The sequence below is a fragment of the Hyla sarda genome, chromosome 3, assembly GCF_029499605.1.
Source record: "Hyla sarda isolate aHylSar1 chromosome 3, aHylSar1.hap1, whole genome shotgun sequence".
Taxonomy (NCBI): Eukaryota; Metazoa; Chordata; class Amphibia; order Anura; family Hylidae; genus Hyla; species Hyla sarda.
In genome coordinates, this window is record NC_079191.1 from 120505401 (window position 1) to 120532242 (window position 26842).

The window sequence follows — 26842 nt, forward strand, 5'->3', positions numbered from 1 at the left end:
AGAAAACAAGTCAGTTTCACTTTTCATTCCCCCTTTTCCCTACCTCCCCCCTCCCTCATCATTCCCCCTTTTCCCTACCACCCCCGTCCCTCATCATTCCCACTTTTGCCTGCTTTTTATAGATTTGTTTATTTTCCTTACCTGTCTGCCCTTCGGCAGGTCAGGTCAGGCGGGGGGTCTTGCAGGCTGCGGTCAGTGAAGCTGATTAGTGACTTTCTCTGCCGGCTTCTCTGCGCGGCATCACGGCTCTCACTTTTCATTTCTTGTAGTCGCCGCCGAAAAGTGAGATCTGTGATGGCGCGCAGAGAAGCCGGCAAGTCACTCATCAGCTTCACTGACCCCGCAGCCAGCAAGACCCCCCCCCCCCCCCCCGCCTGACCTGACCTGCCGAAGTGCAGACAGGTAAGGAAAGGGGAAGAGTGGTCTTCAACCTGCGGATCTCCAGATGTTGCAAAACTACAACTCCTAGCATGCCCGGACAGCAGTTGGCTGTCCGGGCATGCTGGGAGTTGTAGTTTTGCAACATCTGGAGGTCCGCAGGTTGAAGACCACTCTAGGGATGATGCGACCGTAAATGATGAGGGGGGGGGGAATGATGGGGTGGGGGATGATGAGGGGGACATGATGAGACAGGGTGGGGGATGATGAGACAGGGTGGGGGATGATGAGACAGGGGGAATGATGGGGGACATGATGAGACAGGGTGGGGGATGATGAGACAGGGGGAAATGATGGTGGGGGAGGCACTAAATGCTTAATGTGTGTATGGATAGTGGTGGTCTATGACAGGGGGAAATGATGAGACATGGAGGGTGGCGATGAGAGGGGTAAATGTGGCACAGGGACTGATAAAAGGGAAGGAATGATGGGGCACTGGAAGGGACGGGACCAAACTTAGGTGCAGAAGAAAACGAAGTTGGGGGGATGATGTGGCATTTAGTCCAAGTCATTTATATTACATTTTATTTTTTTTACTTAAATTTCCCTGTTAAAATGGGGGTGCGTGTTATTATGAGGTACAGCAGTGGGTGGATTTAGGAACCTAGGGGTAAAGTAACGTCCCCACATTATAAGCAGAATAATAAAACTTAATGTTACACAAAAACAGCACTGTGTCTGTCCTCTGCCCTAGTAACTCATATCAACAGGTTAGATTCTTCTAACCTGCTGACAGTTTCCCATTAAAGGAACATCAACTATTACTGTGATGAATATTTTGAGGAACTACTTTTATATACTTCGTTACATCTGAGTTAGGTCTAGTCCAGGGAAAGAAAACAAATTTAAAATGTGTATAACCACATTCACATTTAGTTATCCAAAATTCTGAAAATGTTATCAAGACTGGATGTATACCAAAAATCTGCACCCAGCAAGTGCCTGGTAGCAATTATATTGTCTGCCAAGAGGATGGGGTTCTGGAGGGGATAATAATCAGCATATAAGACAAATACAATATAGGATTGGGCAATACTCTTAACGCTTATTGACCAAATGGTGGGGGTTCATTTACGGGAATGCTTATTGATCCCAACAACTGGGCTGCCAGGTGCTGTTCCTGGCACAGAAGGGGATCTGCATACACAGACGTGAAACTTAAGAGAAGCTGAGATCAACATAAAAGTAGTTTACTGGCAGCTAGAAACATCTCATAGAGATTAACAGAATGTGAATAGGGGGCAGCTACGTAAAATCTATAGGGACTATAAACTGTTGGATTAGGAAATTCCTTTCACATCTCTTACCTGATCCCAATTTTACTGTTTATTTTGTCTGCAGCGAGAGTTTCTGTCCTGTACTCCAGCTCCTGTATCCCAAACAACATCATATTAATATAAGAAAGATGGTACTGCTTTGCACTGTTGAGATCTGAAGATGCATACATGTGAATGCTTTCTTAGGCTGAGTTCACACTTAGGATCTTGCTCAGTGTTTTTAGCCAAAACCAGGAATGGAACCAAAACAGAGAAAAACTAAATAAAAAGAATTGCACATGTTTCTGTGTTTTGTGTTTACTTCTGCTTTTGGCTTAAAATATTGACCAACCGTTAGGGATGTCTCAATACCAATACCAGAGGGTGTCACAGAGGTGTCGAACTATGCAGAGACTTGTGGCTAATGCCGAACATCAACGATTGCGGTGATGTCGGGCATTAACCCTTTAGACACCGAAATCCATGTTGAGCGTGGCATTTAAAAGTCCTGAAGTTAAATTCTGGTTAGCTTAGGGATGCAGTTCGGGATCACCACGATGAAATTCCGATGTCCCAATCAGCTGTGAGGACAGCCGGAGGTCCCTTCCCGTGTTCCGCGCCGTCCAATGGTAGCTCTTTTACTGTTGTCAGCCAGGGAAGGCAGTAGTGAAGGAGCGCCGATGACACTGATCAATGCTATGCTATGGCACATCATTGATTAGTGTATGCAACCTACAGATTGCATGTAATAGTGCTCCATTTCAACTGCTGACAATGGAGCTGAAAGGTTGTGACACTGTACACCAATGGAACTCTACAGGTCCCGTTCATTCTGAATTGGGGTTCCGTTAGATGTCTTTTTTTTTATGATAGTAACAGAAAAAAAAACCTGACATGCAAGTCCACTCATTTCAACGGAATCAGCGAACAAAGCTCCCAAAGCTGATGTGAACATAGCCTTAAAGGATCACGGAGGGTCCGACTGCTGGGACACCCGTGATCTCCTGTATGGGGGCCGCGGCAGTCCGCACAAAGGGCGCATTCCGTTCCCGCATGACGTGGCGGTCGACACGCCGACCTCCATGTATCCCATAGAGATACAGGGAGGGGGGAGGGTGTCTGCCGCGTCTTCTTGCTGGGGACACCACAGCGCTTCCTGCGAACTGACGCAGCCCCGTACAGGAGATCGCAGGGGGACCCCCAGCTGTCGGACGCCCCGCAATCTATAACTTATCCCCTATCCTTCGGAGAGGGGATAAGGTATATTTCACTACAGTATTAAAACATTTGATTTCAGGTGAAAATGCTAAATGACATGTTTGGGATATGACATCAATGTGTGACCAGTAGGGGGCTGGATATTTGGACCCCCTACGATCATTACAACAAAATCAATGTTACGGTTATTATAAACTAAAGCACGTATCACAAGTGTAATTCAGTAATTACTTTTTTGTTCTTATATCTCAAACTATATAGGGTAACACACAAAAGTGATAGTGTGTAGAAAAAGCGTGGATCATTTACCACTGTTGCGATGCTTCTTTATTCTGTGTAGATAGACTGTGATGGCTTTACATGTAGCGGTTGTGGTGGCAGGGCGGAATGAACAGGGAGCACTGTCCAGAGTGAAGGCGCAGTTTCATGCCCGTCTGGAGCCCTGCGGCCGTGAAACAGCACCGTCGCTCCGGACTGTGCTCCCTGTTCATTCTACCCTGCCACCACAACCGCTTCATGTAAAGCCATCACAGTCTATCTACATAGAAAAAAAAAAAAGCATTTCCAACATCCGCGCTTTATTTCTACACAATATCGTTTTTATAGCAATAGCTTTTTGTCGAGCGTGAGCACCACCACCCAGCATGGACATAGGTGTACTGTCAGCAAGACTCGATATACTCAAAAATACTCTAAAAAATAAATAAATAAAATTTTACAAGGGCTAAATGTACCAGGATGGACATATCAAAAGAAAATTTAATTTCTTACCGGGTAGAAATAACTTTTTCCATCAGGGTAAATAACCTCAGCAGCCTCCACACTGAAAACAATAAAAAGCAATCAAAATATATATTTTTATTATTTTAAAGCACTATTAATAGCAGGTCACTGAACATATGTAAAAAAGTAGATTTTTTTTGTGCTTACCGTAAAATCTCTTTCTCGGAGGATCCATTGGGGGACACAGAACCGTGGGTATATGCTTTGGCCACTAGGAGGCGCTGACACTAGGCATACAAAGAAAAAAAGTCGGCCCCTCCTGGCAAGGATATACCCCACCTACTGACTCTGAGCTAATCAATTTAGTCCCGAAGCAGTAGGAGGCAACTGACAGAGAAAGCAAACCAGCAGTAGTCCGAGGGAAACCAGACAAAAAAGGAACCAAACCACCCCTCGTACAAAACAAACGAAACTACAAACAATGGGTAGGTGATGTGTCCCCCAATGGATCCTCAGAGAAAGAAAACCATTGGGGGACACAGTTCCATGGGACAAACCAAAGCAGTCCCTGGGGTGGGAAAAAAGTACCCCATAGAATAAGGCAGAGGACTGAGCCACTGCCGCCTGAAATACCTTGCGGCCTAGGCCGGCGTCAGCTGACGTGAAGATGCGTACTTGGTAGAATTTGTTGAAAGTGTGCAAGGACAACCAGGTGGCCACCTTGCAAACTTGCAGGGCCAAAGCCCTATTGCGGAGAGCCCAAAAAGCCCCAATGGAACAAGTGGAATGCGCAGTCACCAGACAGGGCCGGACCTTCCCTTTTCGACGATACGATTCCTGAAATGGCAGAACGGATCCAGCGCGAAATGGTCGCCTTGGAAGCTGGAAAACCCATGCGACTACCCTCTAGAATCCCAATGAAGGAGTCACCCTGCCGAAAAGAGGAGGTGACCGAGAGATAGATCCGTACCGCGTCCAGACTGTGCAGGCAACACTCCTTAGCATTGGAAGGAAGAACAAGCTCTTCATTCACATGAAAGTGGGAAACCACTTTGGCAAAAAAGAAGGAGGTGGCCGAAAAACAACCTTGTCCTGATGAAGGACCAAAAGAGGAGGGCGATAGGAATGAGACGCAAACTCCGAGACCCTTCTAATGGAAGTGATAGCGATGAGAAAGGCGACCTTCCACGAAAGGATGCAAAAAGTGTCACGAAGAGGTTCGAACGGAGCTTCCCTCAAAGCCCCAAGCACCAGGTTGAGATCCAAAGGAGGAGTGGGAGACCTGAAGGGTGGCACCGCATGGGCCACGTCCTGCAGAAAGGTGCGGACATGAGAATTAGAAGCTAACTGCCATTGGAACAGAATAGAAAGAGCAGACACTTGACCCAACCCAGATTGGAGAAAAGCCAGAAGGCGCGGAAAAGAAAACACAACCGGGAAACTGACTGCGCCTCACACCATCGTAAATAAGCCTTCCAAGTGCGGTGGTAAATCCTGGCGGAGGCGGGCTTTCGAGCTCAAAGCTTGGTGCGAATGACCCCGTACCACGTGCGTCTGGGCCAGTCTGGTGCCACCAGAATGGCAAGAACGCCCTCCGCCTTGAGTTTCCGCAGAACCCTGGGCAGGAGGGTGAGAGGTGGAAAAAGGTAAGAAAGACGGAAGAATGACCACGGAATGATCAGGGCGTCCGCCGCCATAGGATCTCACGACTTCGCCACAAAGCTGGGAACCCTGTTGTTGTGGCGAGACACAAAGAGATTCACGTCCGGGGTCCCCCAGAGATCGCAGATCTGTGCAAACACCTCCGGATGGAGGGACCATTCTCCCGAATCCACCGAAGAGCGGCTGAGAAAGTCTGCTTCCCTGAGAAAGTCGGCTGAGAAAGTCGGACACCCTGCTGCAGAGAGCACCGTTTGTCCAACGGAAGGCAAACACGGGCTGCTGCTGTGCCGAAAAGGAGACCCAGAAAAAACAGAGACTGGGATGGGGACAGGGGAGACTTTTCTCGATTGCTCACCCATCCAAAAGTGGACAGAGTCTGTAGAGTGAGATGAAGGCTCTCCAGGTTTTGGGCCTGGGACGGGGCCTTGATCATGAGGTCTTCCAAGTAGGGGAGAACTAAGATACTCCGGGTCCGAAGGATGGCAATTACTGCCATGACCTTGGTGAAGACCCTGGGAGCCGTAGCTAAGCCAAAAAGGGAGAGCCACAAATTGAAAACGGCCCGCCGGGACAGCGAAATGCAGAAAATGCTGATGAGTTGGGAAAATAGGGATGTGGAGGTAGGTGTCCCGGATGTCCACCGACAAAAGATACTCCCCCTGGTCCATGGAGGCCACTACGGAGCGGAGAGACTCCATTAGAAAGTGACGCAGTCGCAAATGACTGTAGAATAACTTGAGGTCCAGAATAGGACGGACCGTGCACTCCTTCTTGGGAACGACAAAAAGATTCGAGTAGAACCCTGAAAAATGCTCCCCTGGTGGAACTGGAACTATCACTCCCTGAGATAGGAGTGTACTTAAAGTGACCGGAAACGCCCTTGCCAAAGAAGGGGAAGGAGGAGGGTGTGAGCGGAAGAAGCGATCCCTTGGGATGGAAGCAATTTCTATCCGATAACCCTCCGAAATGACATTCGATACCCACGAGTCCTGAACCTGAGCCAGCCAAATGTCCCGGAAAAGTACAGACGACCTCCCACCCGAGAAGACGACGCAGGTGGGGGCGCCCCTTCAGGAAGAGGAAGGCTTACGGGTACCAGACTTTGCAGCAAAACCACCGAAGCAGTTGCCAGACTTCTAGGAAGGAAGTGATCTGAAGCAAGGGGCTTTCCAAGCTTGGGAGGGCGCCTGCTTGGGAGGACAACCTGAAGCAAATGGCCGAAAAGATCGAAAGGAAGTTGCCTTCTGACGGGGATCAGAGCAATGAGACTTGTTCTGCAGAAGCAGAGAACTCTTACTCTTCAGTTTCCCAAAAAGCCAGGAACCAGAGAAGGGAAGCTCTGTTAAGAGATCTCTTTGAGGCCGCATACGCATCCCATGCTTTCAACCTTTCAACCACATGGAGCGGAGAATGGCAACCAAGTTACCTGAAGCAAAAGCCGTGCAACGAGCAGACTCCAGGGCTGCAGAGCAGAGAAATTCTCCAGACAGAGAGTTGGCGAGCGACATCTGCCAAGTCCTACCGAGAAGCACCCTAAAGGATGCCCTGGTGAAGCTGAGAAGCCCAAACTGAAACAGCCTTTGCTACCCAAACGGAAGCAAAGGTGGGAAGCAAGGACAGCCCTGCAAGTTCTCCATCTTCTTGTCTGCAGGATCCTTGAGTGATGCTGCATCTGCAAGAGGTAAAGTGGTGGATTTGGACAGAGGGTCCGGATGAAAGGGGAACTGAGTAAGAATCTTCTTGGTTCACTGAAGACGTCTGTTCGGGTGTTTCCAAGCTGTGTCCAACAAAGCTTCAAATTCCGCATGAGAACTGAAAGCCTTAGGAGAACGCCGAGACCGGCAGAAGGAAATTTCTGGATCAGGATCCGAAGTTCCTGGGTCCCTAGATGAAAAGTGTCCCTGACATCAAAGAGTCCACCATTTCAGACACTGTAGAGTGGTCTTCCGTAATCCGCTATTTCCCCTTGGGAGTGGGAATCTGCGGAGGTAGCCTTGGACGGAGGAGTGTAAGACCTGGAACGAGGAGACTGAGACATATGATGATGACCCAGAGAGCAACCCCTAGATAGGGGGCGCTTCGGTGAACCGGGGAAGGGGAGCGAGACCCGCGGGAAGAATTTCTAACCCGAGTGCGCAACTCTGGAGTAGAGCCGGAGGCAACCACCTTAGAGCGCTTGTGAGCGCGTTGCAACAGGGGGTCAGGGGATACAGAACGAGACTGCCTGGGAGAAGCACGCAGGGAAGACCGCTGCAATGCAGAAGCCACTGATTTAGAGACCCTAGCCAGTTCAGAAATCGACTGGGTAAGGGAAGAAACCCACTCTGGGGGAGGGACGGACCCCACGCATTCCAGGGGAACATCTTGCGATCCCGGGACAGGCGGCATGGCAAGCTTGGCGGAGCAGGTGGATTCAGTGGGTATATGGTATACTTACCCTCCCTCCGCCATACTTACGTATCAGTCATCTTCAGCCAGCATTTTAGACACGTGGAAGAAGACCAGGTCTTGAGAGAGCTCTAGGCGGGGTATATCCTTGCCAGGAGAGGCCGAGAGGCCTTTTCTTCTTTGTATGTCTAGTGTCAGCGCCTCCTAGTGGCAAGAGCATATACCCACGGTTCTGTGTCCCCCAATGGTTCCGACCAAGAAACAAGAGTTTAAATTCATAACGTATAACAAAAAACAAGTACAATAAATATGATGTAAGGAAGTGTGAGACTGGCATGGAGAGAGGACGCTGGTTGGGAAGACTTACAACCTACAAGGGAAGGAGGAGGAGAAACAAGGTGAGGGTACAAGCTGCTCATAACGGAGCACCGATGCAACAGGGGGTTTGTAGGCTTTTCTGAAAATATGTGATTTCAGGATTGGAGATTGTGTGAGGACAGGTATGACGATGGTTAGGGCTGAGATGTATGGAGGGGACAGGCTATGGACAGCCTTGTATGTCATTGCTGTATGTGATTGTTGAGAGAGTAAATTGCATTTGTTGGGTTATGGGTAAGTATGGAAGGGATTGACAGAGGAAGAACAAGAGAGGTTTTGGCGAATTAACTGAGAAGCAAAGTTGAGGCTAGATCTGGAGAGGCATAAGAGTATTGGGTGGAAGGCCACAGTGGAGGATGATGCATTAGTTTAGACAGCAGATGACAAGGGCATGAACAAGGGGGAGATTTATCAAAACCTGTGTGAACCTCTGTGCATTTTCTCAATTTTCAAATTTAGAAGGTGAGAGAAGATGGGGGAAGATATTGCTAATAGACACTGTGGGATGCTGAATAGCACAGAACAAATTAACTGTACAATAGAGTTGTTGACATAACTTACACCAGGAGACTGGTTTTATCAATGCACTTTAACACAGACAATGTTGTAATAAGACAACGGCTTTCTAAGGAATATAGAAACTTAGACTGATGTCTGAAAGCTGGCTTAGAGTTTATGAGAGACATTTATAAAGACTGGTGCGAGTTTTGAACTTGTTTAGAGCACAAATGTCACAGAAAAAGTGGTGGCCGTGTGCCAAATTTATCAATTTGATGAATTCCCACAGAACTGTTCTACTTCACTGTGGTTAAAATGTCGCAGAGAAGTGGCGGCTGTGCGACAATTGTATAAAATGTGGCAAAGACCTTAATACAATTATCGCATAGAGCCATTTCAATAGTTCAATAGGGCAGGGTTGACCTGCCCTGTGAAAACTTCTACATCGGGCCCATGCCACATTTGTGCGACGTTTCACAGAAAGTCGCACATGATAAATCAGTAAACACTGCACAAAGTGATCCAAATAAGAACACTTCATGGTAATGAGATGTAAACTTTTAAATTCACAGACCTGAAGGTTCATTCTGGGTGCATGCTCACATGAAATGTTAGTGTATAACCCCTTCAAGATAGTATATTAGTGTATTTATCTTCCATACTTTAAAAACAGGGGTAACAAAGATCAGAAACCCTGAATAGGGGATAACAAAAGGCATGACAGTGCCAATTGCAATACAAAATTAATTCAATGGAATAATGTCATGTTATAACAACAATACAAATAAAGAGCTAACAAATCTGAAACAGTATGACTATTCACTTAAGCCATGATAGAAGGTGATCAAACAGGTTGGAGAGGGTACAACCTAGGTTTATAGGATTACACCAGGGAAGTCAACTTATCCCCTATCCACTTCTATCCATTGCAGAATGGCGGGAATGACGGAACGTGATCCCTGTATCGGTCGGTAATTGGCTGAGTGGGCAGTCACTCTTGCTCATTTTGGAAGGAGGGGGCCAGAGCGATCTGAGGACTGGTTGCTAGGCCCTGTACAGGAGATCGCTGTAGGAATAATTACTTCACCAAAGTACCCTTTTATTGAAAGAGAACAATATATCCAAAATTGTGCCTTTATGACAGTATTTTTATATTGTTATCACTTTAGTTTATTCTACTCACGTGAATGGCTCATTACAGTATTCGCTGAACATAGTGACCATCATATCCAGGACTATTTTAGCCTACAAGAAAATAATGTTTATAAGTAACACAACCAACTTAAAAGTCATCACTGCAAAAACAATGGTTGTGTTATCTCTATCACCTTTGTAAGATCTGTGGCTGTGCATTCAATAAATACATTGTGAGTATTCAGGTTGATTTTTGTGTGATCCCCTGGAAGATAACAGAGAAAAATGTAGTAAATCTAAAATAAGGTAAAAAGAAAAACTATAAACTGCAGTAAGTGAAACTTGCTGTGAAAACAACTGAGAATACCTATTTCTTTACATTGGTAAGTGATAGTACTATGGTAATAGCCACCATGTATTGTTCTAATCGACTAAATGTAGCAGTGACTTACTTCACCTCTCATGCTATAGAAATGTAGTCTAAAACGTAGCATTTATTTAGTACTATTACAATTGCCCACTCAAAACAGGACAACCAGAACACAACACACGTGTACAAACCAAACAAAATAAAGTGATATTAAAGGCTTGCTCCAAAGTCCACCCAGCAAATAGTTGCCAAGGTATAGGCGATGAAGATTATGGTAGCATGGTACACAAGAAGAAGGATCAGCCTCATTAACTCTAGGGGGGGAAAACAGGTAGGGTTGGCAGGGGTGCATATTATGATATTATGCTATCCCTAGATAGCCTACCCATAGGCGGAGTGGTCGCCCTAAAAAGGACGGCCCCGCACCAGAACCTCCCCTGTATAACTACCAAACCCTGCTACACACTAACTCACTGGCTGATCAAAGATAGACTAGCTCTCTGTGGCCGCACCAGAGACTTCTGCTACATCCAGAGCAGTGTAAATCCTGCAATGTTGTGCTCAGTATCAGATATCCTCATCTGTCTCCTGATGATATGGATATAGGAAACGCGTTAAGATGAGAATTTCAGAAGCCCTGACATCAGAATACATAAGTATCGGCCTCCTTTTTTATCTCTTGATTTATACTCAGTATGTTCTGTTTTTTATTTGGAATGCATAAACTCTGCGGTTGCTATCTATTCACCTGCCTTATGTTTACTGGTGGCTCTCACTTTAACCATCTATCGTATCCCTCTAATTATCTTTGCATATGTTGCATGGCATCCTCGATATACTGATAAGAGGGCTATTTATTACAGAGTCTATTAACGGGCATATATTAGAGGTGTTTTTGTACACACTACACTGGTGTATGTGACTCACATGCTGCCAATATTTGTTCATACACTGTGTATAAGAGTAACAAATAGGGTATTGTCCCAGTAGAGAGCTAGCCTATCTTTCATTAGCCAGTAAGTTAGTGTCAAGAGGAACCACTTTTGGCCAAGAAAGCAGCTGTTGAAAGTTTATAGCTACGTAAAAGGTAACAGTTCATTATATAATCGCATCTCTTGGCAGACGACCCAAATGAAGTTGTCGTTGCAGAATAGTTCCTGTGATTTCAGCATTTCTCCTGGGCATTGTTGGTCAGCCTTGTAGCAAAAATCTTCTTACACAATCTAAAACTGTTCATATAATATATATAGGTGGAAGGGTTCATTTGAGTTTTTGGGCAACCCAATTTTGTCTTTTTTAGCTTGCCCCTCCTCTTCCCACAGAAATAACATGTATTTTTCATTAAGCCAAAGATGAAACTAATCGAGGGATCAACTTTTATGTGGCATTTTTTTCTTCAGTAAAGCCGGCTATGCATATTCGATATCAACCAACCCTGCCAATGTTAGTGGGTTTGGCAGGCAATATAATGTGTCTGGGGGCTGCTCAAGAGTTTTCTGACATCTGTTGTTGGAGGAGAAGGAGCTTTCTACATGCCCAATCCTTTGCTCCCACAAGAGATAAACCACTGCTAGAGGAGGCTGGCAACAGTGTATATGTCTCCCTACTGAAATAAACAAGCAAGATTTTAAGTTTGAGTGGGGAGAGATAACATTTGGCCCAAAACTCTCATGTGCTTGGTTGGCTTAAGGCCAGCGGAGCTTTTTCTTTTGCATACATAACACATAGTTGCTAAATTACCATTGATGATTGGTGGCATAGAAAGCAGCACCCCATTGCTGTCGTAGATCACAGGATAGACTGGTTTGTCTTCAATGATGTGCAGGAAATGTTTCAGATGGCTGTCAGTCTGAGAACAATGATATCATATTATTGTGTGGCATGAGTGCTAAGCCACAGGTTAGACAGCAGATTTATTTAATACACTTACATTTCTGCAATTATTATCTTTACAGATTATAACGTCCTGCCTCCAGGAACAACATGTACAAAAGTGCAACATGTTGTAAGAAGCATCACTCACCCGGTAATGCTCCATCAACTCTGGTGCAGTGTACTCTTTTGTTTGGTTAAGTGGCTTGAATTTTATACTGGAGGGAGGCTTTGCAGTGTAAATAAATGGTCCTGTGATGGTGTCCAGATCATGGGTTCCAATTGCCACCAATGTTCTTCGCCTAGGAGACAAAGAGATTGATACAACAAACTATCAGCTTGTCACCTCCAATAATGCAGAAAGCAGACCGATAGACAATGGTAAAAAGGACCTGTGGCCAACTCCCTAAAAGTTATGATTTTACTGTCATTAAATAGCATAGGGAGTCCTGCTGACAGCTCTTGTTTACAGATTCTTAATATGTCCTTCTGTTCCTGACATATGAGGGGGGCATATTTTGCCTGACAATTCAGTGAATCAGTCAGATCGGTGTGAACTTAATTTAAAAAATGGGAGTGAATATCAGGTTTTGGGTGGGATTATACAGTCAGGGGGTGTGAATGTTTTACACACCCCCTGACTGTATAATCCCACCAAACACCTGATAGTCACTCCCATTTTTTAAATTAAGTTCACACCGATCTGACTGATTCACTAAATTGTAATATCACCGATCTCGAACAACGCCAATTTACATGGTCAAAGTACCCATCATGATGGACGTCATGAGGATTATAGAACAGTAATCACTGAGAAAATTCCTCCTGATCGACTAAATTAGAGTACAATATAAAACATAGCCTTTAATAATAATCGATAAAAAAATTCTAAAGATCAACACACATCAATACAGTGAATTAATGAAAATGTGTAAAGTGGTGTCACAAAAATCAAAAAAATGTGTCAAAAAATTTCAAAAAGGTCAATAGATGAGCCCGGGGGTATACCATCCCAATATAAGATAAATCTAAGAGAGGGACAGCATGTTTCTCAGATAAAATTGATGGGAGGGGCATATAGATGTACAGCTGTAATATATGCGTATAGTGGGTAAATAAATGTTAGCTCCCTCTATGAATATATCCCGTAATTGAAACATATTAATAATTGCCTATTACCGTAGGTGTATTTGCTTCTGGACACTTCCGGTGTTTGGAGCGCATATGTCATGTTGAGACGCACTGGCGTCCTGTGCGTGTCGGTGAATGAGCGCCGCATATGCGTGCTAGTTCTGAGCACATGTGCGTTCCACCGTGAAGTGGTGTTCCCTTCATATCTCCTGACATCACCGGAAAGCAGGTATACCACGGGACTTTAAAATCCCTGGTGTCTGCGGACACATTAGCCTGCAGCATGCCATCGGGCCTGCACATGATCATGTATACCAACTAAGAGTTGCCCTTGGTTCAGACCATTAAACTATCGGGGATGCATAAGTATATTCCCCGTGTGTGTGCCATTACACACCACAGCGTTTTTCGCTCATCTATGTATTACTAATTAGCGTACACATCTGTGTGTATCATTATCTGATGTGTATGAGGGATTTGTCTAGTTCTAAGCATAGGACTATGTATTTTTGATGGACTGTCGCATTAAGCTGTCATCTGTATGCTTTCTCTGTATCCCCTTAGCTACAGTGTTTACACCTACTATTTTGCTAGGGGACATAAAGCGGCCTAGATCCCCCATAGTGTAGCTTAACCTAAAAGGGTAAAGCGATATATATATCTGCACAGGTCATTTATACTATTCTTTCTCTATGGGCATCATTGTGGTTCTAGATATTTGCAGTTGGTAGTTGAAATGGTAGCACCATCCTTATGAGGCTGAATACATCTTGTGGCTGTTGTGACCATCACAGTCCACACACTATTATTATTTAACCTCACTAGCTATCGCACCTATCCCACGCAACTAAGCTACTAATATATTTTCTCATTGTTTTTGCTGCTGAGCCTGTTGTTGACATATACAAATTGTAACTATACAAATAATGGTGTTACATCTGTATCTTGTATTTTAAACAATTTTGTGCCAAGTTCTGTTCCCTGATGATCCTTCAACTATTAGGCAGGTGAAACGCATAGGAATTGTTATCTGGGATATAACTTCTTTGTCTTGGCTACTTGTATTTGTTGTTCTTTCTGGCACGTTTTTCTAGCACCAATAAATCATTGTTTTTTGGTCATATTTTGAGCCCCGGGGTATACACCCACATCAACATAGTCTGCTGCCTACTGCCTCTTAATTTTTAATTTTCTCCCTCACTTAGAGTAGGGCCCGGCACCGTGGTTGAGGCCACCCTGTTAAGGAGGTGGGTCCCTCAAAAGGCAGGGACAGAAGAGTGGGAATCTTAGCCGTTAGTGGGCACTTTTACCTTGTTTCAAGTTTCCATCAATATATCTGTAGGTATTGGATATTTACCCGCTATACGCATATATTACAGCTGTACATCTATATGCCCCTCCCATCAATTTTGTTATCTGAGAAACATGCTGTCCCTCTCTTAGATTTATCTTATATTGGGATGGTATACCTCCGGGCTCATCTATTGACCTTTTTGAAATTTTTTGACACCACTGTACACATTTTCATTTATTCACTGTATTGATGTGTGTTGATCTTTAGAATTTTTTAATTATTAAAGGCTATGTTTTATATTGTACTCTAATTTAGTCGATCAGGAGGAATTTTCTCGGTGATAACGATTCACTGAATTGTCAGGCAAAATATCCCCCCCTCATATGTCAGGAACAGAAGGACATATTAAGAAACTGTAAAAAGAGCTTTCAGCAGGACTCCCTATGCTATTTAATGAATGGCTATTAGTGAACAGCTGAACCCAACACCTGAAATCTCATTACTAAAATTAAAGGATAAGTCTCATGCTCAAAAACTTATCTTTATCCATCGGATTGGGGATAAGTTTTGGGGATAAGTTTTATAAGGTCCGAGAGCTCTCCTGTTTGAAGCCCCTGTGTGCTAGCACAGGAGTGTGTCACAACCCCCGCCTGAAGAGGAGGCCGCAACGCCCCCTCCATATAGTTCTATGGGAGAGCCGTTCAGCAATCTTTGGTTCTCCCATAGAACTAAGGTGGCCAGACAAACTATAAACCTTCATATTTTAGGAATGGAAGACGTATCAAGAAACTGTAAAAAGGTGTGTGATCAGGGCACCCCAAGCTATTTTTCAATGCAATGTCATTTTCAGGGGGTTGGTCACTTTAAGCAGTCAATTAAACATCCCTACAGATAATAAGCAACAGAAATGTACAGTCCACGATACAGATCTGTGGGTATAATGAGATTTGACCACATAGTTTTGACAATTAGTTGCATTGTCTTTGCTGCTATGTTCAGAAGATGATCAAAAACCTTGTAGCTGCCATCATATTTCCATAGCTTCAAGAAAAAGAAACCCATCTCAAAAAACCTGGCAAACTCATGGCACAATGCCACTTTTGTTCAATAGTTTGTTTCACAGAAACCTACATAAGCGATTCCTCTGCTCCCTTTTGACCTGGGTTTAGTGCAGTAATGGTAGAAACGTTGATAGGCCATACATGTCAGTCACTGGAATACAGATTTAAATTCTATGGACAACTTTGAAATCTTTTTATTTTTACTTTGTCTCAGAGTAAAATCAGTCAGAGGAGCTTCCTGACAGCCCGGTCTCCAGCCCCCCATAATAAGAGCAATAAGGAAAACTGCACATGATGGGAAAAAATGTACCTGCATATGTTCTGATGAAGTTTTTCTTGTAGATCAATAAAATTTTCATATCGCTCTTGGGTGAATGTTATGTTCCGGAGCACAGCAGCCACTGCAAAGGGGCGAACTGCAGCTGTCTAACATACATAATACCAAATGCATTAGTCTTCTGCATACTACAACATACAGACCGATGGAAAGTATTATCCCTTAAAATATGGTAACAGATAAAAACAGGAAGCTAAAATGACAACACCCCTGCTACGTAAATTATAAAGCAGAGGTATAAATGAAGGAAACTGCTCAACAAATACTCACCTCCTCTGTGATGAAGAGTCTTTGTAGCTGACTGTCTGCGGGTGTAATACGTTTATATCTAGGGGCATCAATACTGTAAAGGAGAAAAAGGAAAATACATAAGAGTATATATATACACACACATACATACACTAGGGATCGACCGATATCGTTTTTTTAGGGCCGATACGATAATCGGTGGAGGTTAGGGCCGATAGCCGATAACTTATAGCGATATTCCGGTATAAGTCATCGGCTATTTATCCCCCCTTGACACCGTTGCAGATCATTGATTTAAAGCGGGCGCTTTAAATCAATGCACTGCAGTGGCTTTTGCAGGGCCATAGGCCGCCGCCGCCACCACCCGCTTCTCTCCCCCTACCTGTCAGGGTGGTCCGGGCCTTCCTTCCTTCCTGTAGTGTCCGGCGGCATTCCGGGTGGAGGGTGCACCGGTCCGGGCTGTCCTTCTCCGGGGGTCCTCTTCTCCACTCCGGGCAGGCTCCGGCCTAGTACGCTGCATAGACGCCGCTGCGCAGTGACACCCGTACGCAGCGACGCACCTGAAGTCACGACGTAGCGGTGTCTATGCAGCGTACTAGGCCGGAGCCTGCCCGGAGTGGAGAAGATGACCCCCGGAGAAGGACAGCCCGGACCGGTTCACCCTCCACCCGGAATGCCGCCGGACACTACAGGAAGGAAGGATGGCCCAGACCACCCCCATTACAGATAAGTTTAATTTTTTTTATTGACTCGGAGGGTGGGGGGGGCGGTCGTGGTGCGGCGTGTTGGGGGGTTGATGCGGTCGCGGTGCGGTGTGGGGGACGGGGCATTATCGGCTTATCGGCAAGGTAATTGCCGATACCGATAATGCCCAAAATGGTGATTATCGGCCGATAATATCGGCCATACCGATAATCGGTCGATCCCTAATATATACACACACACATATACATACCACACAGATACAAGTTAGGCAGATGCTCATATAGATGCACATTTGCACACAGCCAGAAGAGAAATCAAATAATGGGTAGTAAGGGAACTACTAATATGTTTGGTTAGATGGCACTTTTGGGTGGTAGAAGAAACACATGATTAAAATATGCAGGTTGTCCAGGATAAGATTACAGAGCACCACTCATGTCCAGAAGCTGTGTCTGGTATTACAAAAAGCCAATAACAGAAAGAGAACTATGCCTGGACCAAGAGTAATCTTTATATTCTATTCCTAGACAACTCTTTTAATGCCTTTGTGTCAGGCTCATAGCATAAAGCAATGTAATTGTATGGAGTAGGGATGATGAACAAACTGAGCCTACACAATCTGCAGCGATAACATTAAAGGGGTACTCCGGTGAAAACCTTTTTTCTTTTAAATCAACTGGTGGCAGAAAGTTAAACATATTTGTAAATTACTTCTATTAAAAAATCTTAATCCTTCCTGTACTTATTAGCTGCTGAATTCTACAGAGGAAATTATTTTCTTTTTGGAATGCTCTCTGATGACATCACTAGCACAGTTCTCTCTGCTGACGTTATTATAATAATAACGCTTTATTTATTGTTGTCCTTAGTAGGATTTGAACCCAAGTCCCCAATGCTGCATGGCAGCAGTGCTAACCACTGAGCCACCATGCTGCCTTTAGCATATATCTGCTATGCATGGTTGCTAAAATGGACACAGATGTCAGCAGAGAGCACTGTGCTCGTGATGTCATCAGTGTTCCAAAAAGAAAGGAATTTCCTCTGTAGCATTCAGCAGCTAATAAGTACTGGAAGGATTAAGATTTTTTAAAAGAAGTAATTTACAAATATGTTTAACTTTCTGCCACCAGTTGATTTAAAAGAAAAAAGGTTTTCACCGGAGTACCCCTTTAATCTTAGCTGTAGCCATTTTACACATTAGATGCAATGGTCTGGCCACAGCATGATTGCAAGGGGCCAATGGGTTGCTATGACAGTCAAAGGTCTTAGGCCCCCCAGAACCACGAGGAATAGTTTTCCCCTTAAACAACCGTGAATCTGCAATTTAAAATCCCCAGAGGACATGGTGTGTGTGTGAATGCACCTTTAAAGGACATCTGCAGCGTTACCAACACTTAGCCCCTATCCTCAAGATAGGGGATAAGTGTTTGATCGCTGAGGGTTCGAACGCTGGGGCCCCCGGCGATCTCCTGTATGGGGCCGCGGCTCTCCCGTGCAGGGGGCGTGCCAGCCGCAGCATGACATTGCGGCCGGCATGCCTCCTCCATACATCTCTATGGGAGAGGCGGGGAGGCAGCATTCGTGCCTCCCCGCATCCCCCATAGAACTGTATGGGGACGAGGAGGAGATGGGGCGTCACCGTCGACCTCTAGGTCGACGGTACGTCACCATGGGCGCTAATGCCGGCGCCCAGTTAGGGAGATCGAGGGGGGTCCCAGCGGTCGGACCCCACGCGATCAAACACTTATCCCCTATCCTGTGGATAGGGGATAAGTGTAATTCCGCTGCAGTTGTCCTTTAAAGTGTTTACACTGGGCAAAAAAAAAAAAAAAAAAATTATATATATATATATATATATATATATATATATAAAGCAAAATCATCGGTAGTTGGAGCATCTTGTAATACCTTTTTTATTGGACTAACAAGATTATGTAGAGACAAGCTTTTGGGATTCCTCCCTTTATCAAGTCATAAGCATTTCTGAGCTCACAAGGAGAAAACACACGTTCTATCTCACAAAATATGCAGGGGTTAAAACAACATATGTGGAGAATGGACATTAAGTTGGGCTATAAACTGTATAGCTATAGGACGATAGACTACAGATAAGCATGAGGAGGGGGCGGGGGCGCTGGAGAGCAGAGGTGAGAATGGTGGTTACGCTGGACAGAGGATAAAGGACAATTTTGCTACAGGACCATAGACTGAAGATAAGACTTAGACAGGGGGAGGGGGAGCAGGGGTGTAATGATGTTAGAGCAGGGAGAGGGAAGACAGTTTAGCAAAGGTTATAGGACATTTTGATAATTGGATAAGAAGCTTAAATCCACATTAAGTTCTCTATTTTTGGAGTCATAAAAAACTATCATTTTGGCTTCAAATCTCTTTCTTTCCTGGGTGTTCTTGAAGTTTCCTTTCAGGATCTTGATTTTGAGGTCCTGTAGGGAGTGACCTGTTTGAGTGAAGTGGTGTCCAACTGGGGTGCAATAGTCCTTTTCTCTATGGTTGTTGATGGACGATCTGTGGAGGTTCATCCTTTTATTGAGTGGCTGGCTGGTCTCACCTATGTAACATCCCAGGTCACACTTGGTGCATTGTATCATGTAGACTACATTCTCTGTGGTGCAGGAGTATTGTCCCTTGATGTTGTATGTCTTGTTGTTGTGGGAGGCCTCAGAATTTGTGCAGATGCTTTGACAGAGTTTACAGCGTGGTTTGGTGCATGGTTTGGTCCCATTGTCTGTATCTGATGTGTCTGTGGATAGTTTCTTATTGATCAGCTTTTGTTTTAAGTTGGGTGGTTGTCTGAAGGCCAAGATGGGTGGTTCAGGAAAGATTTGCTTTAACACCTCATCTTCTGCTAGTATTGGCTGCAGGTCCTTGATGATTTTGCGTATTTCCTCAAGGGTGGGATTGTATGTGGTTACCAGTGGTATGTGTGATGAGGTTTGTTTCTCTCTGTATTGCAGCAGGTGTTTACGTGGTGTTTGATGAGCAGAGTGGATTTTCCTATGGATGGTCCTTGGTTTGTAACCTTTTTGTCATCAGGGTTGGAGCAGATGCGGTGGTACCTGATGGCTTGGCTGTATATGATGCCTTTCTTGGTGTGGGACGGATGGGAACTTGAATTGTGTAGATAGCTGGATCGGTCTGTGGGTTTTCTGTATACAGATGTCTGTATTGTGTCCTTGTTTATAGTTACAGTGGTGTCCAGAAAGTTTACACTTTCTGTAGAGAAGTCCATTTTGAGTTTGATGGATGGATTAAATGTGTTGAAGGCATCATGAAATTGTTTGAGTTTATCCTCTCCTTCAGTCCAAACAATGAAAATATCATCAATGTATCTGTAGTATCTGTAGGGTTTGTGAATTTGGGTATTCAGGAATCGCTCTTCAAGGTCAGCCAAGAACAGATTGGCACATTGTGGTGCCATCCTGGTCCCCATAGCAGTTCCCATCATCTCTAGGTATATTTCACTGTTGAAGCTGAAGTAGTTGTGTGTGAGAATGAATTCTATTAGTTTGGTGATGATCTGAGGGCTGTATTTCTGATTGTGGGTCTGGGAGGAGAGGAACAGTGAGCAGGCCTCAATTCCATCTCTGTGTGGGATGTTGCTATACAGATTCTACATCCACTGTTACCAATATGGAGTTGGCAGGCAAGTTTCTAAACTGTCTTCCCTCTCCCTGCTCTAACACCATTACACCCCTGCTCCCCTTCCCCCTGTCTAAGTCTTATCTTCAGTCTATGGGGTTCTGTAGTAAAATTGTCCTTTATCCTCTGTCCAGCGTAACCACCATTCTCACCTCTGCTCTCCAGCCCCCCCCCCCCCCCCCCCCCCCCATCCTTATCTGTAGTCTATCGTCCTATAGCTATCTTGCTAGTCCAATAAAAAAGGTATTACAAGATACTGCAACTACCGATGATTTTGCTTTTTGCATCACTGGACTAATACGGCTACTCCTAACTAATCTATATATATATATATATATATATATATATATATATATATATATATATATAAAATTTGGTAAGGCTGTAAACAACCTGCAGAATAAAGATAACATGTAAATTATATCACCCAGTAAATGCTGAAAATAAATAATGAGTTTGTCAATACCCACAAATGGCGCCATTAGGAAAACAACCTATGACCACAAATTTAAAGCATAACTCCTATCACACTACGGCAGAAGGATATCTGTTTAAAGGGGTACTCCGCTGCTCAGTGTTTGGAACAAACGGCTGTCACGTCCCCTCCCATAGACTTGCATTGAGGGGGCAGGACGTGAAGTCATGAGGGGGGTGGGGGGCTATGACATCACAAGCTCCCGGCGCCAGCATTCAGAACAGTTTGTTCCAAACACTGAACAGCGGAGTACCCCAATTAAATCTACAGAAACTTTCCCTTAGACTACAGTGATCAGAATACGGATTTGCCATAGACTTGCAAAGGTATTCCAATGACTCTGTATCCTTATCAATGTAGTCTTTAAACAGATATCCTGTGACTGGAGTGTGATCAGAGTTACACTTTAAGCCCTCACATGGTGATGTTAAAATTAAGAAACGGTCCCTAAAAACAAAGATGGATAAACACAGAAGAGCCACTGGGAGCATAAATTCTCAATAAACTCTTTTGGCTGTGTATCTGTAAGGGATTTATTTCCTCACTACAGTTGAATGTAAAGATGGATAAATACAGACCTTTCTTTAAACACTTGCAGCCCACGAACCAGTCCCTCCAGACACAACAGATCATAGCGGTTGGCAGGCACATCAATCTTGAAAAGAACAACATCGGACGCTCCTTCCACTTTATCATCACCTTTCTCTTTGCTAAGGATTTCTCTCTCAGAGGTCTGCAATAGAAAACAAATATTCTATTTGGAAAGAAATAACTATTACCAGTGATTGCTTCAGAATTCCTTCCTCCTACCAATCTTATCTTCAGAAGAGAAAGCCAAGATCTAGCGTCCTGTCTATCACAAATTGTGTTTGACTAGTTAACAAAATTTGTGGCTTTGCCTTACTAAGAAGCAAAACCAAGAAAGAATCATCACTGGTGATCCTCCTACTCCCTTTAGGTCAGTTGTACCCCCTAAATCACAGTTTTCTGGCCTCTTACAGCTAAAGGGAAACTAGTCTTCACAAAGCCAAATAATATTTTGGGCCGCAATGTGTTTTGTAGTGGTCCTGATCTGTCGTGTCATACAGGGGAAGATGCATTACAACTGTGAATAGAAAAATCAGATTCCACCTCAAATAGTTTTTTAGAGGCCCTGTGTAAAATAAAGTGGTGACACAACTGGGTGACTACCTCACTTATCCTTTGCACCAATTATAACATGTCTCGCTCGCACGTATCTCGCTCCATTTATTTCTATGGGAGGGCTAGAGATGCCCTACTGCTGTACTTAGGTGTCTTTCACATGCATGTGCTTCTCACAGAGAGCCAGGGTCCCATTCAGGAGATCACTGAGGATCCCAGTGCTCGAACCTCACGATCCGCTACTTATCCCCTATCCTGTGGATAAGTGATAAGTTATTTTTCACTGGACAACTCCTTTAAGAAAGTAGTATTACTTACAATCTCATCTAACTCCAGTCCAAACTGAAAGCAGAGTTCATCAAATTCTTCATCAGCTGCAAAGAGAAAGAGAATCATTTACTTTATGTACATAGAAGTTTGGCAGATGATTAAAGGACAACTGCAGAGGTATGACACCTATCCCCTATCCACAGGATACGGGATAAGTGTTTGATTGTGGTGGGTCTGACCGCTGGGACCCCCCGCTATCTCCCTAACAGGGCGCCGCCATTAGTACTCATGGTGAGCGCTAAGGCACGTAGCGTCAACCTAGAGGTCGACTGTGACGCCCCGTCTCCTCCTCGTCCCCATACAGTTCTATGGGGGAGACGGGGAGGCACGAACGCTGCCTCCCCGCCTCTCCCATAAAGATGTATGGAGGAGGTGTGCCGGCTGCAACGTCATGCTGCGGCTGGCACGCCCCCTGCACGGGACAGCCGCGGCCCCGTACAGGAGATCACAGGGGGTCCCAGCGGTCGGACCCCCCGCGATCAAACACATATCCCCTATCCTGTGGATAGGGGATAAGTGTTAATCACTCTGCAGATGTCCTTTAAAAGGGGGGGGGGGGGCTGGGGTGATTGTACTCAATTTGCATTGGGCTTTCAATGAAAACATTTTTGTATCTGGCTGGTCGTCTACTGATCAAATATGCTAGTAGTTACTCATGGTCTCCTGAAGTTTGTCATCATTTGTTTTTACTTATATAAGTCACAATCAGATACATTCTTAATATAAAATGGTAGATTTTAAAATGGACCTCCACTCGGCTCTCTGCTACAGTGTGCACTCTCTTCAGTAGCACCACAGGCAATGACTGGAGCAGTGGTGCACATGAGCGAGTTTAGAAGTGGCGTTTTTATAATCCTGGACAAAAGGGAAGATTTATAAAAACCTGAGCAGAGGAAAGATGCCAAGCTGCCCATAGCAACCAATCAGATCACTTCTTTCATTTTTATAGAGTCCTCTGAAAAATGAAAGAAGCGATCTGATTGGTTGCTATGGGAAACTGGGCTTTTGATAAATCTCCCCCCCAAAGCCTTTAAAGGGGTACTCTGTTGCTAGACAATTTATCCCCTAATCATAGGATCCCCTATCCTATGATTAGAAGATAAAATGTCTAGCAACAGAGTACCCCTTTAAAGGCTTTGGGGGGAGATTTATCAAAAGCCCAGTTTCCCATAGCAACCAATCAGATAGCTTCCGATTGTGGAGATCCCACCGCTGGGACCCCTCCGTGACCTGAACATTGTGTTCAGAAAGCTGGGTTTGGGAGGCTGTGGTTGTGACGATATACCACACCCCCTTGTGAGGTCACGTGAAGCACCTTCCATTCATGTCTATGGGTGTGCACGTAGATAGGGGATAAGGTGTCTAGCAACGGAGTACCCCTTTAAAGGTTACTCCACTGGAAAAAAAAAATTTAAATGAACTGGTACCATAAAGTTAAACAAAATTTGTAAATTACTTCTATTAAAAAAAGCTTAATCCTTCCAGTACTTATCGGCTGCTGTTATGATCCAGAGGAAGTTCTTTTCTTTTTGAATTGATTTTATGCCTGACCACAGTGCTCTCTGCTGACAGCTCTGTCCATTTTAGGAACTGTCCAGAGCAGGATAGGTTTGCTATGGGGATTTGCTCCTGCTCTGGACAGTTCTTAAAATGGACAGAGGTGTCAGCAGAGAGCACTGTGGTCAGGCAGAAAGGAAAATTCAAAAAGAAAAGAACTTCCTGTGCATCATACAGCAGCTCATAAGTACTGGAAGGATTAAGATTTTTTAATAGAAGTAATTTACAAATCTGTTTAACTTTCTGGCACCAGTTGATTTAAAAAAAAAAAATCAGGGGAGTACCCCTTTAATTTCACTGAGACTGTTTTCAGGTCATGGTTGTGTATTTCAAGGCACCAGGAAAATAGGATTTCAATGTATCCTTGCAGATGGGCATGGGCCCCATTGATCTCAGAGGCCTGAGCATAGCTAGTGACTACTTTTAGATCATTTTCCAAGTGTATATGTGTAGACTGCAGCACTTTACAGAATGAGACTGGTTTACACTCAGAAGATCACCGGCTGTGTCCAAGCCACTGAAACCCCAAACATGGTGAAAGCACTGACTTCCATAGGAAAGCTGGCACACTCTAAAGGCTGCTTTCACACTATCAAAATACCTCCGTTATAAACACCCGTTATAAAAACCCTGGAAATAGGCCGTGAGAAAATCCCATTATAGTCTATGGGATTTTTCCAATAGCCGTTTTAACCCATTATCGCCCCCCCGAAATTAACCCCTTAATGACCAAGGACGTATATTTACGTCATTGGCCAGCTCCTGCGATATAACGCGGGGTCACGCGATGACCCCGTGTCATATCGGGTCAGTCCCGGCCTCATGTATCTGAGGCCGGGATCCGGGGCTAATAGCGTGCGGCAGCGATCGCGGTGCCGCGCGCTATTAACCCTTTAGACGCAGCGCTCAAAGTTGAACGCCGCGTCTAAAACAAAAGTGAAACCTTCCCGGCTGCTCAATGGGGCTGATCGGGACCCCCGCAGTGAAGATGCTGTGTCCCGATCAGCTGGGACATGAGCGGAGGTCCTCTTACCGTCCTCCTGTGTGTCCGTTCGGGGATTGATTGCTCCAAGCCTGAGATGCAGGCTTAAGCAATCAACCGCCGATAACACTGATCAATCCAAAGCTATGGCTTTGCAGTGAACAGTGTATAAGATCAGTGTGTGCAGTGTTATAGATCCCTATGGGAGCTATAACACTGCAAAAGAAAAAGTTAATAAATGCCATTTAACCCTTTCTCTAATAAAAGTCCAAATCACCCCCCTTTTCCCATAAAAAAATATGTAATTAAAAATATAAACATATGTGGTATCGCCGCGTGCATAAACGTCTGAACTATAAAAATATATCATTAATTAAACCGCACGGTCAATGGCGTATGCGCAAAAAAATTCCAAAGTCCAAAATAACATATTTTTGGTCACTTTTTATATCATGAAAAAATGAATAAAAAGTGATTAAAAAGTCCGATCAATACAAAAATGGTACCGCTAAAAACTTCAGATCACGGCACAAAAACCAGCCCTCATACTGCAGCGTACGCAGTTAAATAAAAAAGTTATAGGGGTCAGAAGATGACAATTTTAAACGTATAAATTTTCCTGCATGTAGTTATGATTTTTTCCAGAAGTGCGACAATATCCAACCTATATAAGTAGGGTATCATTTTAACCATATGGACCTACAGAATAATAAGGTGCCATTTTTACTGAAAAATGCACTGCGTAGAAACGGAAGCCCCGAAAAGTTACAAAATGGTGTTTTTTCTTCAATTTCATCGCACAATGATTATTTTTCCGTTTCGCCGTAGATTTTTGGGTAGAATGACTGACGTCATTACAAAGTAGAATTGGTGGCGCAAAAAAATAAGCCATCATATGGATTTTTTGATGCAAAATTGGAAGGGTTATGATTTTTAAAAGGTGAGGAGGAAAAAACGAAAGTGCAAAAACGGAAAAACCCGTTGTCCTTAAGTAATGGGAGAAATAGTGCATGCACCATTTCTTCAGTTCATTCGCCCGTTACAAAATAACGGGCGATAACGGGAATTGGAATAATCCCATAGACTATAGTGGGATTTTCTAACGGCCAATTTCCAGGGTTTTTATAATGGGCGTTTATAACAGAGGTATTTTTATAGTGTGAAAGCAGCCTAATACAGTGGTTTCCAACCAGTGTGCCTCCAGCTGTTGCAAAACTACAACTCCCAGCATGCCCGGACAGCCTTCGGCTGTCCGGGCATGCTGGGAGTTGTAGTTTTGCAACAGCTGGAGGCACACTGGTTGGGAACCACTGCTCTAAAAACTAACCCACAGCTGCTATACATCACATATGAATGATTTTATGGCGCTTCAATAACCTGCTACATCATCACAACGTGTCATATGAGAAGTCACATTCACAGTTCACACAGTAATTATCTATACATAAGCCTCCCCCTGTATACAGAGCGGCACATACTGTATGTCCGGCCCAGGGCCTGGTACAGCAGATCCCTCTTCACACTGACAGTCGGCATGGTGAAACTTCTATCCCGGTAGGGAAGGTCCTCCCCACACTGGTAAACCTCTCCCCACACTGGTGTGTCCACAGCGCCTGATCAAATAGAAGTGCGACTACCGAGTGTAATGTCCGGTGTAACATTCTGTGGACTTTTCACATTACATATTGTGTTACATCTACACACTTTAAATTATACTCTTTAATCATGTGTCGTATATTATTTTCGGTCTGGAATCAGGCAGAATCATGGCCACCCATCCGCACAGTACTATCCATTGCATCACTTACACGTGCGGTCTTTTACTTTATCCAATCACAATGGACTAGGCAGGGCTTGACCAATCGCTATATGGAGTCATATGGAGGCTTGGAACGCAAGACGGGGGTCCTGAGCTGAAACCGGAAACTGTGATCTTATTAGGCAGACATAGCTAGAGTGGTGTGTAGTGCTTGCTGCAGCTCTT

The 26842-nt window shown here is 44.4% G+C and overlaps 1 protein-coding gene across 1 annotated transcript in view; it reads right to left on the bottom strand.

Annotated features, from left to right (window-relative positions):
• FARSB (phenylalanyl-tRNA synthetase subunit beta) overlaps positions 1-26529 on the bottom strand; it is an 84612-nt gene extending 58083 nt beyond the window's left edge. The window contains exons 1-11 of the mRNA XM_056564907.1: positions 26337-26529; positions 22308-22363; positions 21425-21579; positions 16031-16103; positions 15734-15849; positions 12089-12239; positions 11806-11914; positions 9890-9960; positions 9745-9806; positions 3684-3735; positions 1746-1807 (exon numbers count right to left, since the gene is read on the bottom strand). Coding sequence (XP_056420882.1) covers positions 1746-1807; positions 3684-3735; positions 9745-9806; positions 9890-9960; positions 11806-11914; positions 12089-12239; positions 15734-15849; positions 16031-16103; positions 21425-21579; positions 22308-22363; positions 26337-26394 — 965 coding nt within the window. The 5' untranslated portion in view covers positions 26395-26529. The remainder of the gene's footprint in view (positions 1-1745; positions 1808-3683; positions 3736-9744; positions 9807-9889; positions 9961-11805; positions 11915-12088; positions 12240-15733; positions 15850-16030; positions 16104-21424; positions 21580-22307; positions 22364-26336) is intronic.
• Between the last annotated feature and the right edge of the window lie 313 nt (positions 26530-26842).